General features: G+C 52.1%; 6 protein-coding genes across 6 annotated transcripts; 3 read left to right on the forward strand and 3 right to left on the reverse strand.

The window, feature by feature from the left end:
- Positions 1 to 1,561: 1,561 nt before the first annotated feature.
- On the forward strand, positions 1,562 to 3,313 carry ALT_8958 (DUF3176 domain-containing protein; the record flags this gene model as incomplete). The annotated part of the gene is made up of 3 exons (XM_089600502.1): positions 1,562 to 2,134; positions 2,187 to 2,564; positions 2,612 to 3,313. 3 exons carry the CDS (start codon positions 1,562 to 1,564, stop codon positions 3,311 to 3,313), a joined length of 1,653 nt encoding a protein of 550 aa, XP_089455395.1.
- A 603-nt stretch (positions 3,314 to 3,916) lies between these two features.
- Positions 3,917 to 5,419, forward strand: ALT_8959 (endonuclease/exonuclease/phosphatase family protein; the record flags this gene model as incomplete). Its single annotated transcript, XM_033563227.2, has 5 exons — positions 3,917 to 4,120; positions 4,164 to 4,420; positions 4,466 to 4,747; positions 4,798 to 4,971; positions 5,017 to 5,419. The coding sequence occupies 5 exons, from the start codon at positions 3,917 to 3,919 to the stop codon at positions 5,417 to 5,419; spliced, it is 1,320 nt and encodes a 439-aa protein (XP_033419118.2).
- Positions 5,420 to 5,571: 152 nt separating this feature from the next.
- Positions 5,572 to 6,156, reverse strand: ALT_8960 (GrpB family protein; the record flags this gene model as incomplete). The annotated part of the gene is made up of 1 exon (XM_033563228.2): positions 5,572 to 6,156. One exon carries the CDS (start codon positions 6,154 to 6,156, stop codon positions 5,572 to 5,574), a length of 585 nt encoding a protein of 194 aa, XP_033419119.1.
- Positions 6,157 to 8,421: 2,265 nt separating this feature from the next.
- On the forward strand, positions 8,422 to 9,107 carry ALT_8961 (glycoside hydrolase family 134 protein; the record flags this gene model as incomplete). The annotated part of the gene is made up of 4 exons (XM_033563229.2): positions 8,422 to 8,579; positions 8,632 to 8,787; positions 8,833 to 8,960; positions 9,007 to 9,107. 4 exons carry the CDS (start codon positions 8,422 to 8,424, stop codon positions 9,105 to 9,107), a joined length of 543 nt encoding a protein of 180 aa, XP_033419120.2.
- Positions 9,108 to 9,362: 255 nt separating this feature from the next.
- On the reverse strand, positions 9,363 to 10,319 carry ALT_8962 (putative short-chain dehydrogenase/reductase family protein; the record flags this gene model as incomplete). Its single annotated transcript, XM_033563230.2, has 1 exon — positions 9,363 to 10,319. One exon carries the CDS (start codon positions 10,317 to 10,319, stop codon positions 9,363 to 9,365), a length of 957 nt encoding a protein of 318 aa, XP_033419121.2.
- Positions 10,320 to 10,744: 425 nt separating this feature from the next.
- Positions 10,745 to 16,818, reverse strand: ALT_8963 (ATP-binding protein; the record flags this gene model as incomplete). Its single annotated transcript, XM_089600503.1, has 10 exons — positions 10,745 to 11,368; positions 11,423 to 13,996; positions 14,057 to 14,666; positions 14,751 to 14,811; positions 14,860 to 15,268; positions 15,320 to 15,498; positions 15,553 to 15,693; positions 15,748 to 15,944; positions 16,008 to 16,426; positions 16,471 to 16,818. The coding sequence occupies 10 exons, from the start codon at positions 16,816 to 16,818 to the stop codon at positions 10,745 to 10,747; spliced, it is 5,562 nt and encodes a 1,853-aa protein (XP_089455396.1).
- Between the last annotated feature and the right edge of the window lie 783 nt (positions 16,819 to 17,601).

Below are 17,601 nucleotides of genomic sequence, written 5' to 3' on the forward strand. Positions count from 1 at the left end.
CGGTGAGCACAATATCAGTAATAGAATAGACAACCATTGAAGGAGTATTTATCCAGTAAATCAATGCACGTGGTCGTAGTGGTTCTAGAGGCTGCAGTCAAGCTCAGTCTTGTCAACCTATATTCTTCTAACAGCACTATGCAGGCGTGTACTATTTAGCTATATAAAGTATAATAACTAACTATTAAAAGTGATATTGTATAGAGTTACTTTACATAATATTAGGTAGTCTATAAACATTGCGTGCTAGTATACGTTCGTTTCTTCTTTAATGACCCAGATTACTGCGCTACTCTGGTGTCCATGATCTAGGTCCCATAGCTAATGATGAGCTATTGGGTTGTCACCGCCTGACTATTATGGAAGACACACAGACATTTGACGGCGCGATGATTGAGGATGTCCGTTCCCATTTTGAATCAGGGGTAGAAGGGCAAGGGCAGTGAGTGGAATAGATATCGTGTCTGCATGGTAATTGATCAGGAGATCCTTCACCTACCTAATGAGGTGCCGTCAACCGAGAAGCATGCAGAAATGCATGGCTTGCATTGTGTGAAGGAAGTCAAGGAGTGGTATGTCAAGGTTGTTGAGGCATTCTCGGATCCAGAGGAAACAGAAGGAGTGGAAGAATATAAAGGGTGGATGAATTGCTCAATTTATACTCTGGTAAGGCTATGGCATTCCATGGATGATGCAATAATATGGTGCATATCTTCTGTAACACGGAGGACGGGGCTTTCTCATCTTAAGCTAGCCCTTGAAATGATAGCAGCCGAATGGGGCAACATGTACATTCTTTCTCTGATCAACCATCCCAGGGAATGCACAAGATGGGTCTGACTCGCCGTAGAAAAGTTCTCGAAGCCTCGCCGCAGCGGTAGAACAACCACAGTACTGGCATAAATGACACTGTAGATAAGCCCAAGCGCAGAGTTCCCGCATCGCAGTCTTAGAGCATCATATAGACTAGCTATCCTTCTGTTTGATGCCGCATGGAGGAGACGAAGTTACGACCCGGGCGAAGGACTACGATTCTATAGTGTTTGCGGTCCTACAGTGATAGCTGAGGAGACCCCCATAACAAAGATGTCCATATTCCACTTGGGGAGGACTGAAAACCCTACGATTTGTTGAGTTCGACGCTAAGACGGTTGAAGAGTGCCTATCATACAGGCTAACTAGCTTAGCCCTCCCAGATCGGCAGAGTAGTCTGAGCGCCGAGAAGTTAGGTCCATACACAGCCTCGTCATTGGGGGCTGAAACGCTGATCGGCAGTCGAAGGGTCAGACTGTTAGATAGGTTTTCACAAGGCTATTACCGGTCCCCGATTCACTTATTAAGAGCTCGGTTCCTGCGGCTTAAAACGGAGGCTCTCCACGGGTCAGGGAAAATTCAATATGGATTGATACCTGGTATCAAAGTGATCGCACACCGGCCGACAGAGCCACCAGAGGAGGTCCAACGCTCTCATTCTCCTTCTCAAAGTTCCCGCTCGGAGACGCTGTCAGAGACTGGTCATCATGAAGCTCCGATCTCGACGCAAGGTAGATCAGCAGTTGGGATGCACGGAAAGGATGAACGAGGAGAAAAAAAGAAGTCAACATGGGTTGGACTTTCAGACTGGTTTGTGTGGGAAATTATAGCTGCTATTCTATCTGCTGGGACGCTCATTGCCTTGGTCGTCGTCCTGGCCAAGTTTGACGGAACGCCACAACCAACATGGAAGCACATCTCGCTGAACACGGTAATTTCCTGGCTAAGCACCATCTCCAAGGCTTGCATTATCTTCGCCGTCAGCGAGGCTCTAGGGCAGCTCAAGTGGGTGTGGTTCGCGCAAAAAACACAGCCCATGCTGAACCTTCGGACGTTTGACTCGGCCAGCCGGGGATTCTACGGGAGTGCAGAATTGATTTGGACGCTGAGGTGCCGGCACTTTGCCATCTGGGGCGGTCTCGCAGTGATACTGGCACTCGGATTTGACCCCTTCACACAGAATCTCGTCCACTATTATCCCAATATGGTGGAGAATACATCGCAACGAGCACTTCTGGCCAACGCCTCGTTGTACGATGCGGCTGGGCCACCGACGGCGAATGCCGCTTTGGTTTGGGTCGACGGTGCTCAAGGCAAACGTGTACAATTCCCTCTTCAATAACAATCAGTCCAGACCATGGTCCATCCCGCAGTATGCATGTGGCTCCAGTAATTGCACTTGGGACCCCATTGCCGCGTTGGAAGCGCGCGCAGTCTGCTCCAGTGTGACAGAATATTTGGACATGTCCTGTGATTCCAAGGTCCCGGAGAATCTCACTTGGGCTGGACAACCTGACTGCACTATTACGCTTCCATCTAATACAACTGCCTGGTTCATACTGTATGTGTATGAATATGCATCCATCTCCATTGCTGCCGTCCTCCCCGATCAAGTCCCCGATCAAGCGCTGGTGTATAAGAATGCTACGTTTCCCCCTATCCAGATGATCGCGCCATACGATTTCGATCCTTCTGTTGAATCCCCGGGTGAAAGCAAATGGCAGGCGATGGAGTGTTCCATCGAGCCGATTGTGCGCAGTTTCAACGCAACTGTCCGAGACAATGTCTACGCGAAGAGACACTGGGGCTCTGGACCGAGCGTTTCTTTTCATGGGAAAGGAACTGGACCGACGCTCCCACTGGACTCTATTTCGAACCGCCATGGGGTTCTCAGCGTGGAATTTCGCGAAGCAGTCAATTTATGCTAGGTAGCTCAGCTATCATGGGGATCACCGATTTCTTCAACAGTCTGTTCTACGGGCAGTTCTTCCTGCAGACACTGAACAGCGTAGTCTTCAAGACCCGGGTGTCTAGCATCTACGCACTGAGCGATTTTATTCAAGCCATGTCGCTCGGGAACATTACAGGATGCGATGTCCGGTCGGTCGAGAAACTGGAATGCGCCATGAAAAACGTGGCACAGGCTATGTCCAAGACCTTCCGGGACTCGGCCTATGTTGGCGCTAATTCAGATCTGAGTCGTGCCAATATGACGCTTGGACGGGCGATGAGGAGTGTTTCGTATGTTCGGGTCAGTTGGGTGTGGATTGCCTTACCTGCTCTGGTTTGGGTTTTGGGGGCTGGAACATTGGCTGGAACGATATGGAAAACTCGACGGGCACGGGTTCCTAAATGGAAGAATGATCCTATTCCCTTGCTGTTCCTGTATGAAGGTGGAAGTGAGAAGCGTGGTGTAAGTCTGGACAAAGTAGATGGAACGAACAGCCTCCGCATGCGATTATATGAAGATGACAAGAACATGGCGTTGGCCAGTACATAGACACTCCATCACAAAGACCATTTGAGAGATATAAATCAACTGCAGACACTGGAGCGTACTATGAAATATACTCTGGATCAATAAGCTGAACTCTATTAAAGGGACCTTGGAGACAGCTTATTCTGTTCATCATTCCGAAACGTGGAAGACCGATTAACGATCGGCACGGAAACGTCTCTATTGATGGAAGATCCTTACCAGATTCTTCAGACTTTATTCCAAGCATACGGTTGCTTGCACATACATCACCAAGGTGAGACATTGAATCCGCCGGAGGCCTGAATTCCTTGTCGAATTAGCCGAGCCTTTAAAAGACGAATCCTTCTCTGGATATCCATCCACCACAGAGTTTACCCACGTGTAGCTTCCGTTCAATATAGGAACACTTTTAGTGACGAGCTGCCAAGTCTGCTAATCCAGGCCGACCCAATTGGCTACGACGGCATCTGCAGGATTAATTAATTAACCTCACTTTATGCTGCTAGCGTCTGGCACAGTCTTCATCGGCGGCGGCCGAGGTATAAATAGCACCGAACATCTGCAAGTTCTCATGCACGTATCAGCTCAATTTACCTAACTATACGAGAGTAACTCACAATAGCAATGCGCTCTCTTCATCTTCTCCTTGCAGCAGGCATTCCCGCCCTGGCTGCCACAGCAGGCGAGTTCAACATCCTCTCCTTCAACGTCGCAGGTCTGCCCGCCATCCTGAACGGCAACGAGGTTCCAGGCGACAAGACCGACAACTCTCGTCAGATTGGTAAAAAATTCGCCGAGTACGGATACGACGTCATCCATGTGCAGGAGGTGAGTCCGTCCCTCCTGTCGACGGATTTCACTGACGAAATAGGACTTCAACTACCACGCGTACATCTACGAAACCGACAACCATCCGTACCGCACTCCCACCTCTGGCGGCGCGGCGATCGGTTCCGGACTGAATACGCTGTCCAACTTTCAATTTACCAACTTTGTTAGGACCAAGTGGGGGACATGCTCTAATGCCGAGGGGGCAGACTGTCTGACCCCCAAGGGGTTCACCTCGATGCGGGTTCGCGTCGACGAGGGCGTATATGTCGATTTTTACAATCTTCACACCGACGCTGGGTATTTTGTTGCCTTCAGTTCTTGTAACAAAGCTAACATGAACAGATCCAAAGACGACGATATCAAGGCCCGAAGTGCCAATCTGCAGCAGCTGTCCGATTACATCAAGGTCAACTCGGTCGGCAATGCGGTGCTGGTGTTTGGCGACACCAATGCGCGGTATACGAGGACCGGGGACAATATCCGTGTCTTCCAGACGCAGAATGGCATGGTTAACCCGTGGGTGGAGCTGATTCTCAAGGGAGCCGAGCCGGCCGAGGGGGGCGATTCCTTGATCTGCGAGAATCCTAGCACGACCAACAACTGTGAAACTGTCGATAAGATCTTGTACGTTCCTTGAGCTGTGTGACTGCAATACAGAGGGCTGACGGGAATAGCTACCGGGGAAGCCGTGCGGTCGATCTGAAGGCCATCTTCTGGAACTACGAGAGCAACAAGTTCCTCAGCGACAATGGAACGATCCTCTCCGATCACAATCCCATCACCACGAACTTCGCCTGGACCATGTCCAATTCCTTCCGCCAGAGCGACCTCTTCGGTGGACCACACGGGTAAGCCACATGTACCGCTAGTCAATGACGCAGCTAACGAAGCAGAACCTGGTTTAATGACCTTGACTCCCTCCCCACCACTTTCACTGGCCAGAATAAGCCAAGCAAGATCTCCCTGCGCGGTGCGGAGCGCCTCGACAGCGTCAGTCTCACCGTGACCTCTGGCAAGAGCTACACACACGGTGGCACGGGGGGTAATCTCTCGGAACTCACCCTCGCGGCGAACGAGTACTGGACCAAGGCGAAGCTGTGCCAGGGACAGTACAACAGCCACACACGCAACTTTTACCTCCTGGCCACGACGAGCACCGGACGGACGGTGAGCGCAGGAACTGCGACGTCGGACTGCAAGGAGTTTGCGGCTGCGCAGGGTTGGCAGATTGTGGGATTCTACGGACAGGATGGGGATGAGATGGATCAGCTGGGATTTATTTACGGGTTGATTTAACTGCCTCCATGCCAGCTGCTTGAATAGAGCCTATGTAAGGCTACTCAACAACTTAGAGGCGAGATAATGCCATGGCGTAGTCCACCTCCAAAGGCAAACCGTGCACCTCGTGATCGCCTAAAACAGCGATATCAACAGTGGCAGGCAGACAACTAATCACTCCCCGGCAATGGAATCCCCGCGCGCACCATAATCTCCTCAATGACCCTCTCCTTCCTGAAATTATACCCCTGCACCGACTCCCCATTCTCACGACTCTCCTGCGCAGCCTCCCTCTTCGCCCGCACATACAACTCCCGATCCTCCGGATGCGACAACAACCACTCACGAAACTGCTGATGACGACTCAACTCCGTCGCCCCCGGCCCAAACACATGTACATTGGCATACGGCTCTGCCAGCCCAAAGAAGCGATGCTCGTACCAGTTCGGCTCGCGGAAGAGGAACTGGAACCCTGCTGCCTCAAGCGCCGGGACGTACTCGTCCTCGGCGGTGGGGTCTGGAACGACGAGGTCGACGTCGATGATGGCTTTTGCGGGCAGGCCGGGGACACTGGTTGAGCCGACGTGACTGACAGAAAGGGCTGTAGGCCCGAGAGCGGATTTGATGTGCAGTGCGATGGAGGCGAAGGCGTCTGGCCAGGAGGGGTCATAGTCGACTATTTCGATGGGTTTCTGGGGGCGGGTGGAGATGACTTCGATGTAGTGTCTGGCTGATTTGTCTGTGGACATGGTCATTTTGTTGATCAGATAGATATCTGGTGGTTGAATTAGAGTGAAGAAAATAGGAGGCTTATGTATGTTGACTGTGAGTCATTGGAATTTAAGGTGGTGAGGTTACATTTTGCGAATACGAGGTTGCCTTGCCTATTTTTGGGTATTATGAGGTTATCCGTATGCACTACTGTATGCATGCCTGACACTAGTCACACTACTCCATGCACAGGTATATAACTCAATTCTAAGCCATGCTGTAGCATATTAAGCAATCCTGCGGTGATTATGATGAAGGATGGGTAATGGAAGTGGTGAGTTGGTCTGTACTGAATTGCCAGGAGTACTTTTGCAAGGCTGGCTTTATAGACTTATGGACCACGCTGTGATTCTGAAGTACTTCCATTGCATATTCTAGCAGTGGAAGCGGACAGCAGACAGGGAAGATATCTCTGATCTTACTTTTGTCAGAACGGAGTTTATATTCCTTTCATCAAGTCGAAAACTGGTTAGTCAAGCATCCCTTGTTGCTCAAGCAAGCTGATACTTTGTCTTCCTTCTTTCTGGAGTTGTCTCATTCTGTACCTCTTAGAAAAAGAGGACGATGTTTAGAGAAACCATTGCAAAAAAGGCGTCTGCACCTAATGAATACATTGCAACTTCAGGATCTTCTTACCGGTTCAAAGAACTACTTAAAGCAAACACATATTGGTCCATTCTGGTTGGCAACATCTGACGTCCTTTAGACCTAGACAAGATCAATTTGCTTTAAAGATATACCAAAAGATATTTCCGAACGCTTTCATGGGACAGTCTGGCACCAACTACAGCAGTCATCATTATCCGATTGCCATGTGACACCATACCCGGCCAACCAATATTGGTGTACATATGTTTGAGACACAACTTCCTCTCTGGTCAAGGAATGATTACCTCTACGGGCACGGAAGCAGATCTTGAAGGCTAGCCTGAGAGGAATTGCTAAATTGCACAATTGAGATGTTGTTCATCTAGGTACTCCCCATTGCTACTACAGTTCGGTCCCTTAGAGTTCTAACTAGTACATCCAGATATCAAGCCAGATAATATTAGGGTAGAATGCTAGCGCAGTAGTCAAGTATTATAGTTGTATAGGTTCAGATCAGCACCGTGAAAATGCTGGTTATCTTCCCAAACATAGATGTATCAAAGGTGTGCTCGCTAATCACAACAATTGGCGAAGTGTCGAGGTGCAGTTCAATGGTAAGCTCAACAAGCCAACAGACATCCTTCCATTTAGGGCTATTGTGACTTCACCGGATTAATTGAAAAGGTTGTCAGGTACTACCTAGCCCCATTAGTGCATCTACACTATGCTCAGGCGCGTCACGTCACCGTTGGTCCTGATGAGGATTTCAGAGAACATCCCAAGGGCGCATTTCCTGCCTTCATCCACCTGCAGCGCCAAGTGTTGTATTTTGGAGTCCTTGATATTATTAGTCGTCAGATCCTACGGATGTTATGGGATCAGAGGGCCGAGGAACACATCCCATACAAACCATTTTCCAAGTAGCCTGATGTCGTTGACCCAGCATACAAAGTCCTTATCCAGAAACTCGCAGTCTGGACCCGGACAGACGAGTTACAGCATGCCAGGCATTAGAGCATCCATGGTTTCATGATGAGTAGACCGTTGAGTATTGGGGCTATGGTCAATGAGGTTCCGAGGATAGTCCGAGAAACAAGTGCGTCACATGTATCGACGTGGGACTCAATGGGCATGCCAATCAGTCGGCCGTAGTTAGACTTTAGAAATTCTATTCCTAATCTAAGATAATGGCTGCTTATACTGAAGACCCTGACAATCTGCCGGATGACGGTTAAGGCCCGCATTGTAGCACCTTGAAACATCCACTTCCCGCTGTCTCCACCTATACCACATTTTCGCCCCTAATCTACATTTATTGTTAGTGAAAGACGGACTCACCGTGGCAAATGGGGAAATGTCCAGCACGATCCCTGCCTAGGGCCCATCCGACGGTCTGGTAACTTGACAGATCGGCCCGTCCTAGTGCCGTCTACACAGTACCGATGGGTCTTGGCATAGTGCCATCTATCATCAGGTAAGCGGATATGGCAAGCATGATACAAGAATTGCTTCATGTATGGAGCTGGTGGATCGTAGTCGAGGGCTCGTAGAGTCGCCTGGAGCGATCCCCTCTTCACTATATAAGGGCCATCATATCCTGATATCTCTAAGGTTGACAAGCAAAGAATAATTCTAACTGACAAGACCAACTGCCAATCGAAATGAAGTTCACCACCATTGTCGGCCTCTTCGGCCTTGCCCAGCTTGCCCTCTGTGACAGACGCGGTAGCTACACCGTTTATGAGCTCGGACAGCGCAAGCAAGCCCTCCTCAAGGCAGGCGGAAACACCATGGACATGGCGATTGCCATGCTGGAGAGGTTCCTTACCAGCCTGTTCCCTCAGTCTCTCCATTGACTGACCTGACGGCAGTGATCACATGAAAACCGACTACCTCTACGGCGACGGCAAATCCGGCGATGCCACCAACTTTGGCATCTTCAAGCAGAACTGGATGATGCTGCGTACTTCTGCCAGCGAGTTCCAGGGTCAATCTGCTGAGCAGGTGTCCAACGGGGCTGTCTTGAAGTATGTCCGGGTCCCGTACTAATGGATAGAGCTAACACAGTACAGCCACGACCTGAAGAAGGACATCAAGGCCCGCCATGACAGTGAGAAGCACTATGGGTTCGACCTCTGGGTTGCTGGCCATCGCAATGGAGCTTCTGGTCTGCAGAATCCCTACACGGAGGATATCAATAGTACGTTTTTCCCGCCCTGGTGGTGGTACGTGGCTAACTGGAGCAGCGTACAAAAGTGCCATTCAGTGGATCCAGCAGCAGATTGAGAGTGATCCCAAGTATCAGAAGGATGATACCCGGTTCTGGGTCGATGTTACCGCCATCTAGTCCTGCTTTGGTCAATGAATAGCAGGTGACTTTACTTGAGTCGCATTGCTCCTTGTTAGATCGCAGCTTAGATTACATTCCTTCAGACTGTCATTCACTTAACTATCTTTGAGCATATGCTTATGCCTGTGTCCCTTATGTCCGCTAAGTCCGGATATACAATCAGAGTACGCACGCTCATACTTCAATGTGCTATACATGCGTAGAATACATGATTATCATTACAGTCATATAAGACATGCACTATATGCAATATTACAAATTGCCCGCCACACCCGGCCTGACCTCCTCGAGGATCTCCCTCAACTCCCCCCAAACCTTCTCCTGCACCTTCTTCCCCTCCTCACTGCGCACAAAGTCCGACAATGCACTATTATCTACCTTCCCATCCGTCATATACGCCCCATGACTCTCCTCGCCCGCCGCCGCACCCGCAACCAGCGTCCGACTCCCCACCTCCGTCGTCCTGGCCATCACCATCTTCATCAGCGCAAGCCGGATCCCCGCCTCGCGGCCCAGCTGCGAATGGCACAGCCCAGGATTAACCATATTCACCACGACGCTGTCGTCCCGCATCCGCGCCGCCATCTCCCGCAGGGCCAGCACCTGCAGCAGCTTGGACGTCTGGTATCGCTCCCCCATGTTCGTGTGTCCCTCGTCGTCCAGCGCGAGGAACGTATTCTCCGCGTTCCGCTCAGGGAACTTCGTCCACGCGTGCACTTCGCTGACGACTGTCGTCAGACGCGGCTTGGTCCCGTACTTCTTTGCGCTTCTCCGCAGGGTCGGGAGGACGAGGAGGCCGAGAAGAATCGTGCCGTTCACATTGACTGTGATGCTTCGCTCGTGGCCCTCTGCTAGTTGGAAGGTTTCTGTTGCGATGGATGCGTTGCAGAGGAGGACGTCTAGTCTCGGTAGCTTGGAGACTCTCTCTGCAAAAGCGATGACGGAGGCGTAGGATGCGAGGTCCAGGTCCCATACTTGGATGGAAGTGTCGGAGTCGGGATGGGAGGACTGGATTGACGCTTTGGCGGCTTCGCCGGCGGGACGGTTCCGCACGGCTAGGATCACGGTTGCGGCATTGAGCCGGACAAAGTGCCGTGCTGCTTCTTGGCCGAGACCGACGTTGGACCCGGTGACGATGATGGTTTGGTCTTTGAAGGAGTGGGTGGGGTATGCTGGGGTGACGAAGAATTGGGAGTAGAGGAAGCCCATTTTGAAGGATATGCTTTTGACAATGGAGATATTCTCTGGAATGGATTTGATCGGATTGAGGGGCATCTCCGGTATTTAAATCTTTATAATTAACTGTCTTATCATTTTCGGCGCGTATGGTCTACGGAGTTAGTGGTAGGGATCGGCGGTTTACGGCCCACGGGTATAGCATTAAGTCCGCAATTAGAGTCAGCCCTCCTATTGTTAATGACGTTGACTGTTGCCTCGACCTTAATTTTAATGAGCTACTGACTAGATGGAAAAGACATGTGCATGTATTCTGTTTGGCTGAGTAGGAGCTGGCTTGAGCGTGTAAAGTATGTACGATTGCATTAAGCACCTAGATTGCGACTATGTACCAGCACTTTTCATGAGATAAAAGAAACATTCTGAGTAATTAATTACAAATTACAAGAACCGTGCGCCTACAACGCAGTAATCGAAATCCGCTTGGCCCCCGCATTCCCATTCAGCAACGCCGAACCACTGCTACTGCGCAGATGGTTCGAATGCAGCTGCTCTTCCTCCACATCCAGACTGAACCTCCTCGGACGATGCCACATGCCCACGTCATCGCCCGCTCCTTGCAGACTCTCCGGCCTCACCCCAAACTTGGTACCAACCTGCTGTACCAGCTCGTCGTACGCGCTGGTATCCACAGCCTGACCACTTTCCTTGCTGAGCCGCGCCTGAGCATGCTTGAGCAGCTGCAGATGCTGGCTGACCGCGTCGGCCGCATGCGCCTGGTCGATATCTGTGTCGTTGAGGAGCTCATGGAGCGCCGTCTCGTGCAGCGCCACCGCCGCCAGGTGGTTGCCTGACGCCGTGTACAGGCCTGACAGCAGCTTTGTCATCTCCAGCGTGACCGGGTCGCAGTTGCCCCAGACGTGCCGTAGGTTGTAGCAGATGTCTCTGCCTAGCTGGGTTGCGGCATTGGTGTGCCCGCGGCAGAAGCGGGTTTCCACGAGCCGACGGCCGATCCAGACGACCATGTTAGAAGACCAGGTTTTTTGAACGAGGCGCGAGGTCCAGAGGTCGGTGAGGATGGCCTGGAGTAATTTAGTACATGTATATAGCTGGGAGGCAGAGGGGAAAGGGAATACCTCTAAATCGTCAAACATCTCGTGCTCACCCAGTACTGTGACCAGGTCGTTAAGTTCGGAAAATGGAAGTTGGGAGAACTCGATCTTCAGATGGCGAGCTCTGGCCATGATCTCCTGCAGGAGCATCTGTGACTCGAATGCCATGTTCTTAGCAATGCCACTGTCTGAGCACTTGCTTGTCTGGTAACCATTGAGATACAAGCAGAGCTTGATGGCTGTAAAGATTGCCTCGTGGTTGTTCAGACCGTCGGTCAAGTGCACAAACGAGTGGAACACGCCGGTTAGATCTGCTGCATCCTGGAAGCGGGAGCTGTTGCACAAGTCGCGCACCATGTGGGTGGTCTCGTTGATAATGTTGATATTATAGTCAGCGTTGACAACCTCGCGACGACAGAGATTGTAGAACTGGTGCACTACATCCTTGGAGCGCAAACTGGGCGAAACAGACAACGAGTTGCAAAAGTATTCGTACAAGCTGCCTTGTGTCTTGGTGGCTGCCGTCGTGCGTCGCTGCTCGGTCTGCAGGACATGAAGCTTCTGGCCAGTAACGAGAGTGGTGACGATGTCGTGCCTGGAAAGACTTGTCTGGTACTCACTGTACACGCCGCTCTCTTGGGACAGGGTGTCAAGAATCTGGTTGTATGTCATCTTCTTGCCAAACTCCTCCTCGAACGCAGCAACAAAGACGGCAGGGCGGTGCTCGTTCAGAGCCAATTGTTGCGCCTTGGGTGTTTCGTGGATGACCTTCTTATGGAGCTCGTCGATCAAATCGTAACCAGCATCCTTGTACCCGCATTCGAGATAGATCTCCGCGAGTCGGCGAGCGCGCTCAATCACCGCGTCGCGGCTGGCAGTCACGCGGATGACTTCGTTGGCGTGATCCCGTAGGAGACTTGCGCCCTGGTTGCGCGACTCGATCGTATCTTTCAACGCATACACCAGAGCCACTTCACGCAGCCACAACATTGTCGGGGAAGATGATAGACCACGCTGCTGCTTGGACAAGATAAGCTCCTCCATGTACAAAGCACGCGCCTCGTCGGAGGTGCTCTTCTTCCGGAGATAGATCTGCGCGAGCTTATGCTTGATGCTCTTCGCCGTCGGATCCGTCATATCAGGCAAGGGCCGGGAGGCCTGCGTTTGAGGCACCCACTCCTTCGTCCTGAGGATATGCCGGTAAAGGGCAAGTGCCTCTTCGAGATGGCTATCGCTTTTCTCGCAGATCTCCGCGAGGCGGAGAGTAGCATCCCGAGTCGCTGGGCTCGACTTCCCATGGATCTTCTTGCAAAGGTTGAGGTATTGAGACGCCACGGTGAAGCGTTCCGCGTGGCTTTCCTCCGCAGGGCTGGCGGCTAAGGTTCCCATGTATCCCACGTAGGTCTTGTCTAGCAAACCTTCCAGCAGTGCACGGTCGTACCCATCCTTGTCGTCAAAACGCACAAGAGTCGGCCACAGATGACGGTAAACCTGTAGAGCGCATTCGCGGTCCTGAGTTTGTTCGTAGATACTGAGAAGCGCGATGGCGGCTCGAACACCGGTGGGGCTGATCCTACCCCCTTGGATACTGACCTGGTAGATATGGCGATATGCAGCCTCGGCCTCGTCCTTCCGGTCCAGGCGAGTGGCCAAGTCACCCTCGCAGTACAGGCTGTCGATCGTGTGGTTGTCGGAATCGCCCAGACGAGAAATGAAGAACTGACTGACCTGGTTCAGGAGGACCAGCGCCTTGGAGAACTGGAATGTGGTTTCGTAAAATTCGACCACGGTTTTGACCACCGCAGTGAGGTGCGGCACGGTCACTTTCTCTGCTGTAATGGAAGCCTTGAACGCGTTTCCGTAGACCGTCGTCGCGTTGCCGACATCGAGGCGACGGAAAAGACAGTAAGCGTAATCCAGCACGATATTCGCGATCAACGGGGCGCGGTCAGATCGGAACTTGGCCTCGGTGGTAGGATCGTGGACATCCGGCCAGACATGCTTCAGGATTGCCCAGGCGCAGTCACTGCCTTGTTTCCATTGACCCTCGCGGATATGCAGGGTGCAGAGGTTGTGACACAAGGTCAGAACAGACGTGGAGTGGCGACCGCTGCCTGACGATGCAATGCTGCCCATAAGGCTGTGGATGTAGATGCGTTCCTCTTGAGACAGCCCCGCGAGACTGTCAACCGTCGTATGGGTGGACATCAGTTCGTCGGCAAGGTCTTCGGCCAGAGTGACGGCCTCGGGCGAGTACTGATCCCCGCTTGCAAGGTAGTAGTTCCAAATGAGCATGGACAGGGTCCGCTCCATGCCGATGAGGCCCTGCGCTCGCGCCTCTGCTCGAAGGCTTGTGGCGCGGTCTGCCATCGCCTGCGAGTGGATGCCGCCCGATTCCAGATCCGAGGATAACTCGCCAAGGACCATCTTGGCCTCCTCGTGCCGGCCGTGACGATGCAGGAATTGGTAGTAAACAAAGGCGACTTTTGTCTTTTTCTCCCATGTCCATTCAGAGTCAATATCATGCGAGCAAAGCCCAGCCCAAAGCCTTTTCAAGATAGAGTCTGCCTCCTTGGTCTTGTGCTTTTCCTCATACAGCTGAGCGAGGTACAAGGAGTAGGAGATGCGGTGTTGGTCTGTCACGTCCATCGAACGCACCATATTCTCGTACTTGAGATGCGCAATCTCCAGCGCGAGATCGTCGGAGGAAGAGATCTGGAAGCGCTGGGTGATGAAATCCGCCGCCTGCATACTCTCCGCCGAATGACTTCCATACTTGTCCAAAGTCTGTCGGTAGAACTGTTTAGAAACGCTATACGCCTCTTCATGTTGATTACTGCTCTGGTAGGTTGTCACCAAGGTGGTAAGATGCTCCACGCGGCGTGTAAAAGTGATCTCTGTCGACTCCCAGTGGGACAAGGTCATCTCGCGAAGGGCCTCGGTGCGCAGGCGCGCGATCTTGTCGCCACGGCCTGCCTGCTGAGGAGCGGTCAGCATCAGCTGTTCCAGCTCCATCGAGATCGGAGAGGAGGCCCCCAGCTGCGACCGACTGAGGGTCCATGCTTCGTACAAATGATCGTTAGCCCAGCTGGCCTTGGCCAAGTCGGCTGCACGAGCGCTGAGAATGAGGCTCTGCAGGAATGCCGGAGACTTCTCCCCCAGCGCCACACGGCGCACGGCGACGGACAGCCGGTAAAGCTCCAGGATGCTGGATCGAGTGAACTGGGACTCTCGGCCGGTCAGCTCCAGCTGCGCAAAGAGGACCGAACTAGGCAGGGAGTTCTTGAACACCGGTGTAAAGGCAAATTGACGGTCGGGGGTGGTCATTGGAGACGAAAGCAGATGCGCAAACCAGTAACGCGAAGTATATTCCAGGAGGATATACGAGTCGAAGAGAACATCGCGCTGCTGCCCTGGCATTTTGTCCATGGAGATCGCCACATCTTCCTTGACACAGATACGGGTCCAGGCCAGGGATCGAGTAAGGAGATCATAGTGCGCTTCCTCGAGGTTGAATGGGAATCCCTGATTTTCCGAGTAGTTGCTGTCTGCAGACATGGCTCGTTGCCGGAGGTTCTCCCGGATCATGGAGTGGCGGAAGGCCACAAATCCATCGCGGACCATGACCAGACGGCCCAGTGGCTTGAATAGGTTTCTTTCAGCACCCGCAGGGCGCGGCGTTAGCTTGAGACTCTCCGCGTCCACTGAAAGCAGCTCTTCAACCTCCTTGATGCGCAGAGGACGCTCAGAGGCCACCAGCCAGCCAAGGAGACAGCGGATGTCAGGCCGTGCGATGTCAGTGGTGCTCATATGGTTGCCAATCAACTCGCTAACATTATCTGGTGCTTGTTGAATTACACTCATCATGCCCTTGAAGGTCGACTCATGTTTCATAGATTCGAGAGTGAGCTGCGCCCAAACGAAGCACCCTTGAGCACGGGCCACGATGCCTTGGGCCATCGTGTCAATTTGATCGTCCGCCAGCCCGTAAAATTGACCGTCGGACTTGATGGCGTCGGCAACAGCTGCAAGCATGTCGGTGTGAGTCAATGCGGGCGTCAGCGAGAGTTGTTGAATGCTCTTGCGCAGCTGCTGCTGCGCTGGGAGCTCTCTGGAGAAGATGATAAGCTTCGACGACGTGCCGGAGATCGAACCTTGTAGGCGCGCGAGGAATTCACCCATGGTGGCTTTCGCATTCTTGATTTGATCAAGACCGTCCAAGACGATGATGAAGTGCATGTGAGACTGCATTGCCGTTCGCAAAGCGGACCAGAGCACGTCCTCCACCTGGGTGTCTGTAGCACCAGTTGAGGCCATGTCCGCAGCCTGTCGAACCGATGATAGAATACCCTCTTGGGTCTTCCACGAGCTGACACATCGGTCCAGCATCTGCAGGAGAATTCCCTTGAGTATGGTAAGGGTCAACGTTGTGATAGGCACATCCTCCCGCACCCAGCAGGGAATGACATTCCAGATGTCATACTCGGACGAGACCTGCAGCCGCTCCACCGTCCATTGCGCCAGCGCACTTTTTCCTGCTCCAGGACTGCCCGTTATTACCATCATCTCACGGTTGCTGAGAGTGAAAGTCGTGAGGTGCGGGTCAAACCACGCAAAAGAGCCATCCGCCAGGGAGTGGTTGTGTCCTTCGAGTATCATCTGGAGGGGACGATCCTGCAGATCAAGGAACTGATAGATGGAAGCAACATCCGTAGCCGTCCTCTTGGATAAGGCGAGCTCCGACAACTTTCGCCAGTTGGTGTTGAAACTGTTGTGGAACTGGAAAAACGCTGCATCGACGTGTTCACCCATCATCAGCCAGTCCAAAGAGCGTGAAGCGTCATAGTACTCCATGGTAATGTGTAGCACAAGCTGCAGCAAACTGGCGTAGGTCTTCGCCACCTCGTTCTGCAACGAAGCGGACTCTCTAAAGAAGCTCTCCTGCTGTAGCAAGAGAGAAATCTGAAGCGTGACTCGCCCATAGCGGCTAAAAATGGTGTCCAGGACATCCACATGCTCGATACCCATCTGAAATTGTCAGCTTTAGTCCGAAAGACCTGCATGTGACTCACCTCTAGGAGCAGCAGAAGGCCACCCCAGACCAATCTAGTGGCTTCTTCCGCCCCGTCCATAAATGAAACAACAGCATCGCGTAACGAGGCCACCGCAAAGGCGAGGCTGGATGCGCGTCGAAGAGCACCGTCAAGCCGGCTTCCGTCGGCCGGCATGTGCCTCAAACGTTCCACAGCGATCGCGTCAAAGAAAGCATCAATAGTCGGGGCTTTAGCCTGGATAGCACTGGAAGACATCCCCAGGCGTGGGTTGCACTCCCGGGAAACGGTCTCAACCATTTCCCGGAGCATGGAGAGCTGGCCAGGGCTCCCTCGAGCATTGTGCGCTCTGGCTCGAATTGGAACCATATCACGGGTATGCAATTATGTCCAATGTGTAGTACAGTAAGTAGGTGCTGGAAGAGAATCCTTTTACATCAAATATGCAGGCGTCGAGTAAGACGAGACCACCACCGATAGGCTAGTATTATATCGCTGCATGACAGAGACAGGCTCACTGTAATCCTGACATCATGGCGGTTCGAATCGCAAGCAAGCTTGACCATCCGGTGTCATGCAATCATATCAATAGACGTTCCTTGGGTCCGTGAGAGGTCGACCTTGGCTCCTGTGAAGTCAATCCGGAGAGTCAGGATCTCTATGGCCTGCCTTAATCGCGCCATCAGCAATTAGCAAACGCGTAGGCGCGATAATATAGATCGCTCTTCAGACTTGTGGACGGTATTTCTTTCATTTGGAGCCGAAAATAATGTACATCAGATGGAAGCTCTGCAACTTTTGTCACAGGATGAACGCGCTGACATGAGGTTTCTTTGTCAATGTAAATATGTTCGGCCCCACAAAGAGAGAGTCGTGGTGTCATCCCCGCCCATCATGTTCGGACAAGGTTATTCTTCCACCTCCGTAGGTTCCGAGTGGTCATGGCTTAAGAATATTGTCTCCGTCTTGTCTTCTGGGAGAGCCTTTGATGTCACTAGACAAGCAGTTGCGAGTGTGGAGTGATCTTTCCCCACGGAGAGGTGCAACCTTCCAAGTCAAACAATCACTTAGCATAGGTAGAAAAGGCATGCTAGAAAACACTCTAGGTTTTAGACAATAAAGATGGCCTTGTGAACAATAGAAGACAACTAT

The sequence above is a fragment of the Aspergillus lentulus genome (genome assembly GCF_001445615.1).
Source record: "Aspergillus lentulus DNA, contig: Alt16, strain: IFM 54703, whole genome shotgun sequence".
Classification (NCBI taxonomy): domain Eukaryota; kingdom Fungi; phylum Ascomycota; class Eurotiomycetes; order Eurotiales; family Aspergillaceae; genus Aspergillus; species Aspergillus lentulus.